We start from the raw sequence: 15,477 nt of genomic DNA, 5'->3' as shown, positions 1-15,477 counted from the left end.
AGAAGCTTAGAGGTTAAGCCTGCCCATAATTGAGGACAAGGGCTAGCTCAAAGCTGTCAACTCTCAAGCCAAGCCTATCCATGGCACTACTAAGGGAGTTAGCATAAAGATTGGCGACTAGCGTGAGACTATTGATCTATCAGTAGTGTCCATGGACGACTTTCAAGTAGTCCTTGGGATAGACTTTCCCTAAGTCAAGTCATGATCGTGCCTATGCCATTTGTGAACACCATGTGCATCCTGGCGGAAATCTCTCTTTGCCTGGTGCCTACAATTTGAGGAGATAAGCCTACAACCAAGATGATTTCAGCCTTGTAGCTACCCAAAGGCTTGATGAAAGGCAATGACACCTACATGGCTTCCCTTGTGGAGAGCAATGATGGAGCCAGGGACAACCTACCATCTGAAGTAGAGCAAGTCTTAAAGGAGTTCTAAGACATCATGCCATTAGAACTGCCCAAGAGACTACCGCCTAAGAGGGAGGTTGATCATAAGATTGAGTTGGATACAGGGGCTAAGCCACTAGCCATGGTCTCTTATCATATGGCCCCACTAGCGCCAAAGGAGCTAAGGAGACAACTCAAATTGCTACTTGATGTTGGATTCATTCGGCCATTAAAGGCCCCATATGGAGCACTTGTCTTATTCTAGAAGAAGCACGATGGGTCTTTATGCCTATGCATAGACTACCGGGCCCTCAGCAAGGTAACTATCAAAACCAAGTATCCCATTTCATTGATTATTAACTTGTTTGATCAGCTAGAGCATGCAAGATTCTTCTCCAAACTTGACTTGCGCTTGGGATACTATCAAGTGAGGATAGTAGAAAGGGATGAGCCAAAGACTATTTGTGTGACTAGGTATGGTTCCTTTGAATCCTAGTCATTCCCTTTGGCCTTGCCAATGCCCCAACAACAAGATCCGAGCCACCCACTAAGCTAAGATCCTTGGCGTAGTTAACTACTATAGGTGTTTCATTAAGGGATACTCTGGACACTGGACGAGCAGCATTGTTCAACCTACAAAGAAGGGTCATGCTTGGGAGTGGATGACTAAGTTCAATAGGCCTTTGAAGATTTGAAGAAGGCCATCATTGAGGAGTTCGTGTTACATCTGCCAGATCACAAAACACCATATGAGGTTCACACTAACACTTCAGACTTTTCCATTGACGGGGTACTTATGCAAGAGGGACACCTCATCACCTTTGAGAGCAGAATGTTGAATGATACAGAGAGGTGGTACACTATTTAAGAGAATGAGGTAATTGCCATTGTGCACTACTTGAGGACTTGGAGGCACTATTTACTTGGGGCCAAATTCACTATGAAGACAAACAACATTGCCACTAGCCACTTTTAGTCTTAAAAGAAGCTTAGTTGTAACCAAGCAAGGTGGTAAGACTTTTTTAGCAGAGTTTGGCATGGCCTTGGAGTATAAACTGGGACGAGACAACCATATGGCTAATGCCTTATGCACAAAGTTTGAACTAGCAACAATGAAGAAAGATTACTTGGCCACTATTACTCAGCTCCAAAGTACCATGCCAACCGAAGCCAAAGAAGGCCTGGACAAGGATTCTATGGCCAAAAACATCTTGCAACTAATCAAAGAAGGTAAGACATGACAACTTTGGCTAAGGGATAGACTTGTATGCACTAAAGGTGACCGTCTATATGTGTCTAAGTGGGGGAACCTCAGGCGCCCCATTGTCTAAGAGTGTCATAATACTCTATGGGCCGAGCATCTAGGCTAACGTAGGACATTGGTCGTAGTTAAATAATCTTACTATTGGCCTTAAATGGAGGATGACATTGAGGCTTATGTGTGGACTTGCTTGGTCTGTCAACAAGACAAGATGGAGCAACATGGGCTAGGGGGCTTACTAGAGCCACTACCCATTCCAAGTAGACCCAAGGAAAGTCTCACATGGGCTTCATATTTGCCTTACCCAAGTCTGAAGGGTATGGCTCTATCATGGTGATCTTGGATCAATTCTCCAAGTATGGCACCTTCATATGTGCCCCTACTGACCGCACTACAGATGAGGTAGTCTGATTGTTCCTAAAACATGTTGTCAAGTATTGGGGGTTGTCATAAACCACCGTTAATGATAGAGACCCTATTCACGAGTCATTTCTATACAAAGTTATTCAAGCTTATGGGGTCAAAGCTCAATCCTTCCACTAGTTTTCATCCCCAAATTAATAGGCAAATAGAATGGGTTAATGCCCTATTAGAGCTATATCTTAAGCACTTTGTTAGTGCCAACCAGCGAGACTGGGCCAAGTTGCTTGATGTGGCTTAGTTCTTTTACAATTTTTAAGGGAGTGTGTCTACTAATCATAGTCCATTCAAGCTGGCAATGGGAAAATAGTCACTCACACCACATACTCTTGTAGCTGGCTACATAAGGTGGAGCCCTAGAAGAAGTGGGTAGATAAGAAGCAACGACCAGTTGAATGCCAAGTAGAGGACTTGGTGATGGTCAAGTTACTGCCCCAACAATTCAAGTCTTTATGAAAGGGACATAAGAGCTTAATGCGACGGTATGAGAGGCCCTTCCCCATAATCAAGAGGATCAATCGAGTAGCCTACAAGGTGTAACTACCATTGCAGTTGAAGATCCATAACGTCTTCCGTGCTAGCATGCTCAAGCCATACCATCAAGATATGGAAGACCCTTCGAGGAGTGTCTTAACAAGGGCACCTATAGCCGTCACCACCTCCTTCGACAAAGAAGCTGAGTATATCTTGGTTGATCGAGTTATACATTGCGAGGAGTCCCATCATATACTAAATACTTGGTAAAGTGGAAGCATTTTCCTGACAATGAGGCTAGATGGGAGCATGCCAATACTTTATGGCAATTCGAGGACCAAATACAACAATACTTGCAAGGGACATTAAGAAGGACGCCGCCACCTTAAGTGGGGGAGAATGTAATGAACTGCCTAGTCTTTTCCCTCCCTAAGGGCCTTTCCAGTGGATTTTGTAATAAGGAGGTGGAAATATGTGATTGTAGTGAGGAGGTTCTATCCAACGGTCCACACAAGGAGGTCATATAATGGAGGGTCATGAATTCATGATTGCACCCCCAAAGGAGGTGGAGAGCCCTATAAATAGGAGTGACCTCCCCCCATTGGTATCATCATAAAGCTTTGAGTTCAATTAGCCTTCACCTTCCTAAAGAGTTCTCTCCTTGCTTTACACCTTTCCTTTCCTTTGTTCCTTTGTTCTCTTATCAGTTATTATCTTTCCTTAGCCAACTTTGGGTCCTAATCACTTAGCTTTCACTTAGCTTGAGGAAGCTAAGTCCACTGGGGTGTTTACCTTACTCTTTCTAGGAGCCAAGAGTGCCACACGACTTGGTCTCTGAAGAGTCAGATTGTGATATAAAGCTTCCATTCGTTCTAGACTTTTTCTTAACATTATAGTTATGATAGGATGGGTTTTTAAATGACTTAGTATCTTTGACCATCTCATCATACTAGGTTAATGCAAGAGTTGTTCCTTAGTTTAAACAACTAGTCATTATTTGCTTTGGAGAGTTGTCAATGATGCCTTTCTCCTAAAGATCTTTATTGTTACCATTTATGCTTTCATTTCTCATTTTTTAATTCAATTCACTGTAGCACTTGGAATTTGAAGCTGAGTTAAGTTAGCCCGAGTTCTCCAATTGTTTGGCTTAACATCCTTCTTCGTACGTGATGATTTTCTTTATTGTGTTTTCTTGTGGATAAGTGATCACCACACAAGTCTACTATCTAGCCTTTTCTTATCATTGCTTCTTTTAGCAAAATAGCCCCTCGTTAATAGATCAATTTTTGCAAATTTTCCAAAGGTTTGGCAGAAGGCTGAATTGCTTTGCTAATGCTTCCTTTCCATTTAGGATTTTGTTCATACTAGGGGTTGTCTTTCTTAGCCTAGACAAGCCTATCATGTTACTATCTTTATACAGACCAGCCCCCGAAGAGGTGGTTATTTCTATAGTCAAAATAATTTGTGACTTTTAGCTTGTTCTTCATTTTAAGTTGGCGTTCGCTTAAGGTGGTTTCCTATTTTTTCCACCCTTGTATTTTGAATATTGTTCATATCTTTTGTGTCCCCAAATCTCTAAGAGTTATTACCCGCTTGGGGCCTTGATCATTTTTGTGGTCACTCTTACACCATCATTTTCCATCATAACCTTTCATCTCTAATTTTTATAACCATTAAAAGAAGGCTCTATCAATCCAAGAAAGCCTTGGTAGTATTAAAGAGAACTACTCAACTTTAATTTCTCTCTCTTCCTTTTAACATTATTTTAATGTATCTAGAGTTGTTGAGAGGGGAGATGTTGTTATACGGAGGAAGAAAAAAAACAACGCTTAAGGATTATCAAGTCATAGTTACTACCACTAAGAAGAATAGACACCACTAAGAGCATATTAAAAGACAACAAAAGAAAGGAAGGGAAAGAAAGAATAAAGCTAAAAAACTATCCAACTTGGAGTTGCGGGGTAGGGAAAACGTGGACACGACCTAACTAATAAGATGACAGCTCAGCTCGATGTGCCAAATCCGCAACAGATTGAGTTCGGATAGTCCAACCACCTCGGGACGAGTTCACCTCAGTGTAAGGTTGCATTAGAACCACCTCGGTCTCAAGGCACTTCGGCGTTCACTTCAGGTCGGATCTAAAGAGCACTAGCTCAGGTAATACTGGCAGACCACTACATGGCAACCCCGAAGATCTTGCCATCCGATTCTGAGCCCCGCGGGATCATGCCTCATAACGGTAAGCCTTATCTCCTCTCCGCCCGGTTTGAGCGGGATTGATAAGCCCTATCTGTTATCCCCCATTAACGCGGAAACGGATCTCATCGTGACAAGGATCCCGGAACCGCTCCGCGAAACCCACGATGACTCTACTATATAAAGGCTCTACACCCGGAGGCCCATGGTATGCGTGATTTTCCTACTCTCAAGCTCTCTACTTTCAAAAGCAATTTCAGCTAGCTACTAGCTTACTAACTTAAGCATTAGAGCGACCTCACCGGGTTAGCATCCCCGGGTTCTCTGATATCCTTGCAGGTTCAGTCCGTCGTCCGTCTGGAAGCTAGATCACCTCCAACTGGGAGCAGCCAGATCGCGCTCCATCAATTGGCGTTGTTTGTGGGAAGCGCTACTTGAAGCCTCTTTCCACCAAGAATCACAAACCTAGAATCCATGGCATCCTCCCGCAACGCCGGACAAAATAATGAGATGAATGTCTTCGGGGGGCAACCTTAGATCTCGACCGTGTGCATTGGTCAGTTCACCATACTGCTCTCTGCGGTTGGGGTCCCGACGTTGATCGTACCTCAAGCAATTATGCTAGTGAATGCCCCACTCCCTCTTGTAGTGGGTGAAACTTTTGTTGAACCATCTGTGATTCCTCCTGGAGTCGGACAGCATCAGCTTGATGACCTGGTACACTGCGTGCGGGCTATTCAAACACAAATGCAACAGGTCCAACAATTTCAGCACTACCAACAACAGGTTTTACACCATTTATACTAGCAGCAATTCCCACCGTTGCAGCAGAATCAACAGTCGATTCCACCTCGGCATCCGACAACACAATAGAGTAAGTCCCATCGTCAGAACACTCACCCTCCTCGCCGGGGAGAGAGTTCCCAGATTCAGCATCCCCTTGGGAGCCAGGTCTTGTCCCGCGGCAGGAGGGAAAGGCAAGTTACTCCTCCCGCTTCGCAGAACGTGAACAGGTCGGAAGACACTTAGCCCGCTAGAGCTACTTCACCTCGGCCCTCGCATCATGAAGGTTCGCTTGCAGGGAACCGGTTCGGGGTTCTGGCCGCGAACTCCAGGCGAGGCCCCTCCGTTCACAGCAGCCAGCATCAGCAGTCCGAAGCACTCCGTGTCAGGACATTACCCGACCACACTGAGGTCAGCAGCACCTCGTAACGATAAGCCTTATCTCCTCCCCGCCCAGTTCGAGTGGGATTGATAAGTCCTATCTGTTATCCCCCATTAACGCGGAAACGGATCTCATCGTGACGAGGATCCTTGAACTGCTCCGCAAAACCCGCGAGGACTCCACTATATAAAGGCTCTACACCCGGAGGCCCATGGTATGTGTGATTTTCCTTCTCTCAAGCTCTCTACTTTCAAAAGTAATTTCAACTCACTACTAGCCTACTAAATTAAGCATCGGAGCGACGTCACCGGATTAGCATCCCCGAGTTTTCTAATATCCTTGCAGGTTCAATCCACCATCCGTCTGGAAGTCAGATCACCTCCCGTTGGGAGCAGCCAAATCATGCTACATCAGAGGGTGTGAGGGATTCTTGAGAACCAAATTCTTGACTTCTGCTAGAAAACATTTTAAACTATGCAATGATTCAATCATAATTTGAGAGAAAAGTGGCAAGAGACAGAATAAAAAGGAAAAATATCCTTATCGGCTTATACTAAGAGCTATGAGCTAAGGTGCACTAAATCACATGCCAAGACATATGACTGGACCCACCACTAGCTCCAACAACAGTTTAGCAAAGATGTCCTGCATTTTAGAAAATGGACTCAAACTTATCCTACGGTTTGAAAAATCACTTATAAAGTACCTCTAATTTTTTTTTGACAATTTACAAAATCCTCCCCTACGGCTAGTGCACTGTTACAATGTGTTCATATGTAATGTCACATTATTTGTATATATTTTCTTAATTCCAAAGTTACCCTTTTTACAATTGATTTTGACCTTCATTGTTCTTCACATTTTCAAAATAAAATCCAATGACAATTCGTCTTTTTTATCTTCCTTGTCTCTCCATTGCTTTAACCAATAGTGGGAAAGCTTTGAGTGCTTAGGAACTAATAATGATAACAAAGAGTGTCTTAAATCCTTTTACAATGGTTTGGCATCAAACATACTCCTAAAGACTTTAAAATCTCTACTCAAACAACATTTTGTTCCTAAATAGAAGTTGGAAAAAATAACCTTGGAAAAAAAAATAATAGAAACAAAAATTGTTGTGTCATCCTATTATAGTCAAACAATTTCTCTAGCACCTGCATTTTCAATATACCGATAGAATACCAATTTCCTTCTTCTTTTGTACTGCATCATCTTAGTAATTGTCATATTCGGTAGCTTCTAGACTTTCAATCCTCAAAAATCTCAAAAGAAAAAACAGAATTTTGTACTTCATAAAGAAATGTATCTTGGACTTCATAAAGAAATGTATCTTGTACTTCATAAAGAAATGTAATTGTCATATCCAAATAAATGCAAATTCAAATCAAATTCCAAAATGTATCTTGGACTTCATAAAGAAAAAACAGAATTTTGTACACACAATTCTGATCCTAATTGAGTGTTAAAAATCACTTGGAAGGTTGTGAACTTCAAAGTTATATTCAGTTGAGGTTATGCTTTTGAATAAATACACTTGGGCCCCGTTCGTTTTTCGGTAAGTTAATTATTTGGGTAAATACAATCATCTGGGTAAGTTTTTTCTAGGAAACACTTAACTAAGTAAGTGCATTTACCCATGTTCTTTTATTTCTCAGATAAATAAGACAATGACCATTTTAGTCATAGAAATCTATTATTAAAATTGGCATTTTTGTCCTATTCAAGTGTTGGCAACTTTCTGGGAAAGTTATTTACCCACCTAGGAGATGGGTATCACTTTCTTGAGTAAGTGATACACAGGAAAATAAACTTTCCCTGATCCCTACAAAAAGCTGAAAAAAGAAAATGAGATTCTTTGTCAATGGGAACCAAAACCCCATTGACCAACTTTCTCCCCTCTCTAAATCCAAAAAAAGAATGACCCCTTAGAGTTTGAGTATATATAGGAATTTGTTACAAATAAGATAAGTGATAAGAAAAACAGATTTGGATGAGAAATGGCATCCATGCATGAATTTGCAGCCTTTGGCCCTCTTTTAACCTCTATTAAAGCTTTCTACAATCATTTCCCTTTTTCTTCCTCATTTTTCTCAAGTCATTCATCACCTATTAGATAGACCCTTACCATTACCTTACTTCCCCATTTACATAAAGAATTCAATGGTGAAATAGTGAAAATAGTAAAAGAAAGGAGAGACTAAGAAGTTTTGGACATTAATAATAAAGTGAAAGAAGGTTTTAAATAAAAATATCGATATTATTTTCTTATCAAAAACAAACTACAATCATTCACCAGTTTCCTTAGGAATTCATCTTGATCTTTATTTATTTATTTTGATAAGTAGGCATTCGGCTTGATTGAGAGCCAAATGGGCGAGTATATGACTACAAATGAACTCATCCACCAACCTTTCTAGACGGAATAGTGTTGAGGTGATATTTGGCATTGATGTGATTTTTTCTTGCCAATTTTTAAAAAATCTATAAATTTTGTTATTTGGCATCATTTTGTGAATCTGTTTGGTGCTAGTTCTCAAGGGTTGATTATTTTGTATTAAAATTATTATTCAATGCCATGTCATCTTCAAAAAAATTCAAATAAGCTAAAAATAAAAAAATCACCAAAAAATAGTGATCTTTAAAAAAAGGCTGATTTCAATAGTTGATTTTTGGTCAATTTCCCAAAAATCATTAACGTGTTCGTTTCATCTTTTCTCTTATGTTTTAAGAGGAATTTTTTAATTTTAAAAGAAAAGAGAAAAATGGTTGTTCATTTCCTCTTACCTCTTATCTCTTAAAGTGCAATCATACAACTTTTTGTTTTCCAATGATACCCCCGAAAAGATAAATAAAAACTCTAATATATGGGGTCAAAATGAATACTTGATAATTTTCAGAATTCATAATAACGTTCTCTACATTTAGAGTTCGAAGGAAAGAAAAGTGTACCAATACCGATATACCTTTTAATATAATTATTACACTTTCAAATGTTAGACTTTAGAGCAAACGAACAGACACAAAATTGGCCCAGCCAAACAGAAATTTAAACACCATTCCTTTGTGCTGTCATAAAATGATTTTTAAGAAATTATCATTCATGCCAAACATCACCCTAATTGTGGGAGCAAACGGCCACGTGGTGGGGCTTAACCCTTGACGCGTGTGATGACTGATAACGGGGCAAAGGTGAGGCTAAACGCCTTAACCCCTTTTAAAACTCCTACCTAAAATGAAAAGAAGGAAAAACCCTTTAAACCCTAATTTATACAAAGCAAGCAATCTTCGCTTCAAAGTTTGAAGTTTAAACACCAAGAAGAAAGGAAGAGCCCTAACTTCTCCCCACAGGCTTTCCCGAGCAAGAGCATGAGAAATCAATCGCGATTGCTCCTCCGTAGTTTCTCTCGTTCCCTAGTCCGTAGCTCGACGATCGAGACTCAGTGTTCCCAGGTTAGGAAGCTCAATCCTCAAATAGCTCGTTATTTCTCTGGATATTCTCATCAAAATGTTTCTCCACTTGCCTTTTATTTGGAATCAAGAAACATTACAAGTCGTAGGCTTTCGTCTCAACCGGCTTTGGAGCAGAAGGATTCTGACCACATTCTGGTCGCCCAGATATTTTCCAAGGACTGCAGTTCTGATAAGATCAAGGATGAACTAGAGTCAAATAATATATCCATAAACCACGATCTGGTCTTGTCGGTCTTGCAGAATCTCGATGGGAGCCCGGAGATTGCTCGAAGGTTTTTTGATTGGGTTTCAGAGACTGAAAATGAGAAGCTCAGTTCGAAGATTTATAATTTGATGTTGCGGATATTGGGTAAGAAAGATTGCGTCAAAGAATTTTGGGCTTTGGTTGAGATTATGAAGAAGAAAGGGTATGGTATTTCTAAGAGCACGTATACTGAGGTTTCGCAGAATTTTGAGAAGGAAGAAATGACAGGAGATCTAGATAAGTTGAAGGAGGTGTTCACATCTAAGTCTGCGCCAGTGGAGAAGGTGTGTTCTCGGGTTTGCAACATTATTATTAGAGAAGAAGCGTGGAATGAAGATGTTGAAAAGAGATTGCGAGATTTGGATGTTAGTTTTTCTAGTGATTTAGTTGCTATGGTACTGAAAAATCTTAGCCCGTATCCGATGAAAGCATTGATGTTCTTTTGGTGGCTAGAAGAAGGTCCATATTTTAAACACAACCAACAGACTTACAATGCTATGATTAAGGTTTTGGGACGGGAAGATTGCATTGATAGATTCTGGGCTGTCCTCGATAAAATGAGGGACTCTGGATATGAACTGGAGATGGAGACGTATTTTAAGGTTTTGGGGCGCTTTTATAAGAGAAAGCTGATTAAGGAAGCTGTTGATTTGTATGAAGTGGCAATGGCTGGCGCATATAAGCCTCCAGTTCATGACTGTACTTTTCTTCTTCATAAAATCTTGGTGAGTAAAGATCTAGATATGGATCTGTTTTCTAGAGTTCTCAAGATTTTTACAGAGGGTGGGAATGTTTTGACTAAGTCTATCTTTGATGGAGTTGTCAAGTCTTTGACCAGTGTTGATAGATTGGGTGAATGCAAGAAAATCTTGAAAATCATGGAGAATAGTGGATTTGTAGTTAGTGATGCTGTGCAAAGTAAAATCATCTACAGGCTTAGTAGTTCTCGGAGATTGGATGAGGCTTATGAAATCATGGATGAGTTTGAAGCATCCGGAAAAAATCCAACTTTTGAAGCGTGGTCATCTTTAATCCATGGGTACTGTGCAGTTGGTGATGTAGACAAGGCATCTTCTTGTTTCCAAAAGATGGTGGAAAAGAAGGGTATTGCAGGTCCTGGTTATGTTTTTGAAGTATTAGTTAAAGGGTTATGTGACAACAGCAGAGCAGAGGATGCATCCAAGTTGCTATCTGAGATGGTTAGTGGAAAGCAGCTACGGCCTTTGCATACTACATACAAAATCTTAATTAAAAATTTATTGGAACGAGGGAGTCTTAAAGAAGCTTCGAGTCTTCTGGGGTTGATGAAGAATGATGGCTTTCCGCCATTCTTGGACCCTTATATCAGCTATATCTCCAAATCAGGGACAGGGGATGATGCCATTACATTTTTAAAAGCAATGACAACGAAGAGGTTCCCATCTACATCTGTGTTTATCCATGTTTTTGAAGCATTTTTCAGGGCTGGAAGGCATAATGAGGCACACAATTTTCTTGCTAAGTGCCCAGGCTACATCCGAAGCCATGCTGATGTTCTTGATCTGTTTTACTCTATGAAGAATGGAGAGGTTGCTGCTTCTACTGCTTTAGTTGTGTAGGCTTCACTCATCTCTTGTAGTATTTTGTGATATTCAAATAGGATGAGTCTTTGGGTTTTGGTATGCAATTCAGCCTCACTCCTTTAAATTTTTTAATCTGGAGCATGGTTAAAATTTTTTATTGCAAATAAAATTCATGCTTTCAAGACTTTCTCCAGTCTCCACCGGTTCAATGGTCCACGTCTCAAATAAGTGGGCAGGTCTGTTCTTCCATTTAATAGTATCTTCTATTCATTTCTTTTGTGTTCTTCAGGTGTTTAAAAAGACTCTGGAATGGAATATGGAATCTTTTTCAATAGCATTAGTATTTGTTTAGTTGGTCTTTGTTCTGTGATCTTATTAACTGAGGTTTCTGATATATAAAAGTACGAGTTTAGGTCACACTCAACTCAGGTTAGATCAAGTTATGATTGGTCATTGAGTTCTTGCTTCTTAAGTTTTGTCTTGGGTTGCTCCTTGGTTCATTCTCCAGTTGCATCCCTATGTGATACCTTCTTTATTCTGTGCATGGCATAAACTTTATGCTAAGACCAAATGTCACTAGACTTTGTGCTGACATTTAGATTCTAGACAAGGTTCGTTAAAGTTCAATGAAGAAAGTGAAGAAAACAAAGAGAGTTGCAAGAAGAGGTAGAGAGGTTCTTATTTAAGATCAGAGAAGATAAGCATTGGTGCCAAGCATCTTTATGGTTCAGTTGATTGGCTGTACTTTTCTCTTAATGGGATTTTTGGTTTCTTTGTGGGGTTTGATTTTTCTGTCTTTGGATGGATTAGTAATGTTTCATTTGAGTTTGTTGGTTGGAAGTGGAAATCTGCATAGGGTATTTTGGTTTTTGAATTTTTGTACGAGTTTGGACGAAATTTAGCAATATCTCTTGGTTTGGAGAGTTTGTGTGTTGTGATTGTTTCTTTTGTTTACATGGGTTTCTTGGTTGGAGTTGTGATTGGGAGTAATGTTATTTATTTTTCTTTGTTTTCTTTTTCTCGCAGGTGACTTTGGGCCACCTTCATTGTAATTTTCTTTTTCCTTTTAATAAATTTTATTTTATCATAAAAAAAGCTTTTAGATGCTAGATGAGTTATTTATAGAGGACATTAAATAACGCAGGACTTAGACAAGTGCAGTAGACAGAGCTTCATGTGTTCTCCCTTGCTCATGCGATCATGCCCCATGGACATTCCCCAACTTCAGATTGAAAATCAAAGCTTTCAAAAATTCTTATAAGTTGTATTAATAAAAAATGCATAATTTGATAAAAAGACAAATATGGAGCTGATGCCGACTGAGGGTTTCACATCTGGACAATCCAGAGAGCCCCTACTTGAAGAAATGTTTTGGTTGACTATATGAGCTCTTGACATGGTTGAAATAGTTGTCAAGAGAAGCCAAATGACCCATTATGTATTACCTGTCTGTGAAATTGAGCGTTGGTATTTGAGAGGGTTTCTAATTTCCTTTTCCCTTGGGCTATGTTTGGTTTGAAGGAAAAAGTAGAGAAAAGAAAGGAAAGGTAGGAAAACCTTTACAAACCTTGTATATATTTCCTTACCTTTCCTTTCCTTTCCTTACCTTTTCCTTCAAACCAAACATGGCCTTATTGTCCCTTTAGTATCAGGGGATATCATAATTCCCTTATTTACTACCAAAAAAATTTATACCTTTTATGCAATTAATGATAGCTGCTATTTTTGCATTTTACTCTGTCCATCTGCTTTTCACTTTGTTCTCTAGGATGGTTTCTTCTCAGGAATTCAATTGTTTATGCAATTCTGGTGTTGTATGCAATTAAAATTTTGATCTTATTAACATTGAAATGATAACAGGTTCGACACTTCAAATTGCTAGCTTTATGGCCTGTTGTTTTGCACTCAAGTCTCAACATCTGAATGCCTTTGAAACTATAATTACGTGTAGATGTAGAGGTGCATTGGTCTTGGGGATTTTTTCTTGGTTTTGAAGTTTGAATGTAGAGATTGTTGCTCTGAAGTGCTGAGTTCTGAAAATGTTTGTAAATGGAATGCTAGGTCGAATTTGCATTGCATGATGGATCGCTTTCATTGATTATGTCTTGTAACTCTGGTATATTGTAATCAATAATGCAGCCACCAGCCAGGGACTACAGAGAAGCCTGTATTCTCCTTTCCAATGATTGAGACCCATGAATATTTCAGTGCACATATGTTTCTTCATTCACTGTAATGAAGTAACCTGATCCTGGTGATCCAAATTATGCTCTTGAAAAGATCCAATAAATAGCCACAAAATTGTCATCCCAAGAACTGTGGGCCACATCATAGATAAGGTTATACATGTAAAGTCAACTTCCACACCATTCGCCCAAAATTTTATCGATGAATTATAGTTGTAGAGGTGTTTAAACTTTAGGGTAAAAGACTTAAACCTCCCCTGATATTCACGCTAAATACTAAGACCTCCCTTTTTAAGTTGCATTAGCTGTCATACATGACGCAGTTAAAACGTCTAATATGCCCTTGTATATATCTCCCTTCTCTCATGTTACCTCAAGATAACCTGTTTTTCTCTTATTGTGCATTAACTGCCCTTTTTATCACAATAATGTTCAATATTGTTCTTCATATGATCCCTTTTCTTATTTATTTATTTATTTCTTTTGGGTTTTGTCTTTTGGTTTCCACTGGATCACCTCAAGAGGATTAATCTTCCTTCAGAAGATCTGTGCGTGAACTTATCCTAGCAATCAAAACACAAACAGACTTGCTCAAGGATAAATGTCATCTTCTCTGGTTTTGCCGGTGCTCCAAATGTTTTCGCAGAAATTTCTTGCATCAAATTACTGAATTAGCAGCCTCGACACTAAATCCCTGTTCTGAATTTTTGAAAGCTTATTGTTCAACCGTACTCTCTCTATTTCTACATGTATCTTCCCAGCAAACGGAATGGGAATCTTACGAACACAGACAAGCTATTTATTTACTGTTCGTTTTGATGTGTTCGCTGTTTCAATATCAGGAGTCTCATCAATATATTGCCGTCACATGTTGACAGAAGAACGATCTGGTCGTTGAGCATTTTACATTGTTGAGCTTGAAAGCAAAGTTCCAGGTTGTAAAAAACGCTTGCTTTGTTCTAGCAACATTTCCATCAACTCTCATCTGTTTCTCCACGTTCAATGAGACCCTATAGAGGTATCGCCATTACCTCTTCCTTCCATTGCTTCAGTCAAATTCAGACCAAAGAAAGTGAGATTTGGAGCTCAACTCGAATGAGCGATTTTAAGCTCCGCTAGAAAGGATTGGGTACCTTGATTATTTATCATTGTTTGCCTTCTTTCTAAAGGTCGATTACTCCAAAAATATATAAAAAAAAATCATGCTTTTGAGCTTTCTTTGTGGATTTTCTACCGAGTTTAGAATGTAAAGAGAATGGTTTTCAAAACCGGATCGGACCAGACGGTTGGACCGGAAAAACCAGGAACTGGTCACCTGATCGATTCTATTTTTCCCAAAAACCGGATTTCCTCCAAAACCATTGATTTTGGTTAGAGAACTGCTGAACCGGCCGGGCAGTTAACTGTTTGAATCATTCGAATGGTTTTGACCGTTTTTTATTTTTCTGTCAGAACGGGCCAAGTGTTCGGTTTAAACGATCGGACTGTTCGACCTCATAACCAGACCCCTGACCAATTCGATCACCGGGTCGGTTTTAAAGGGTTTTGGAGATAGTTACCGAGTTCTAAATCATCTCTGTGCTATCTGAATATTTTTGCTCTCGGGAGAACGAGTGGATGTTGGATTTTATTAGTTTTCCCTTGTTTGTAATGATTGTGTAATATATGAATTTAATGGAGTCTTGATATGTTTACTTTTGGCTTTAACTGAGTTTGTCTATATTCTATTTTTCTTATTTTCTTCATTTGTTTTCCATTGTCTCTTGCATTGGCAATACTACGAGTCTACAAACACCAATTCAGAAGAATGGCAAACGCTAACTAAAACATCATTTGTGAGGGGAGGTCTTTGTCCATTGAAATTAGGGGTAATATTGGATTTTTTATTAAATATTTAACGGCATATGAAGTAACATACAATTAGGGGTGGATTCTAGTCGAGCCGAATAGTACCAAGTTCGAGCTCAGTTCGAGCCAGAACCTTGGGCTCGAGCTTGGCTCGTTTCGAGCTCGATTTTGAAAAAAAATATTTTATAAAAATAAAAAATTATATATAAAAATATTTTTTATTTGATATTTAAAAATTAAGAATTATAATATTTTTATTATATA

General features: G+C 39.3%; 1 protein-coding gene across 5 annotated transcripts; it reads left to right on the top strand.

Annotated features, from left to right (window-relative positions):
- Positions 1 to 9,142: 9,142 nt before the first annotated feature.
- LOC104594292 (small ribosomal subunit protein mS81 (rPPR8)-like) lies at positions 9,143 to 14,758 on the top strand. 5 transcript variants are annotated; one of them, XM_088896496.1, is made up of 3 exons: positions 9,144 to 11,185; positions 12,206 to 12,227; positions 13,888 to 13,904. In XM_088896496.1, coding segments are annotated over exons 1-3 (1,941 nt in total). In that variant the 5' UTR covers positions 9,144 to 9,268; the 3' UTR covers positions 13,890 to 13,904. The 5 variants fall into 5 exon arrangements, with proteins under 5 accessions (XP_088752615.1, XP_088752612.1, XP_088752622.1 ...); XM_088896489.1 differs by lacking the exons at positions 12,206 to 12,227; positions 13,888 to 13,904 and adding an exon at positions 13,040 to 13,867 and having other exon boundaries at positions 9,143 to 11,185; XM_088896486.1 differs by lacking the exon at positions 13,888 to 13,904 and having other exon boundaries at positions 9,143 to 11,185; positions 12,206 to 13,016.
- The last annotated feature ends 719 nt before the right edge of the window (positions 14,759 to 15,477 follow it).

This window comes from Nelumbo nucifera, chromosome 1, assembly GCF_055504915.1.
Source record: "Nelumbo nucifera cultivar China Antique chromosome 1, China Antique-T2T, whole genome shotgun sequence".
NCBI lineage: Eukaryota > Viridiplantae > Streptophyta > Magnoliopsida > Proteales > Nelumbonaceae > Nelumbo > Nelumbo nucifera.
Note: the sequence above shows the minus strand (reverse complement) of the source record. Positions and strands in the feature narration are given on the sequence as shown.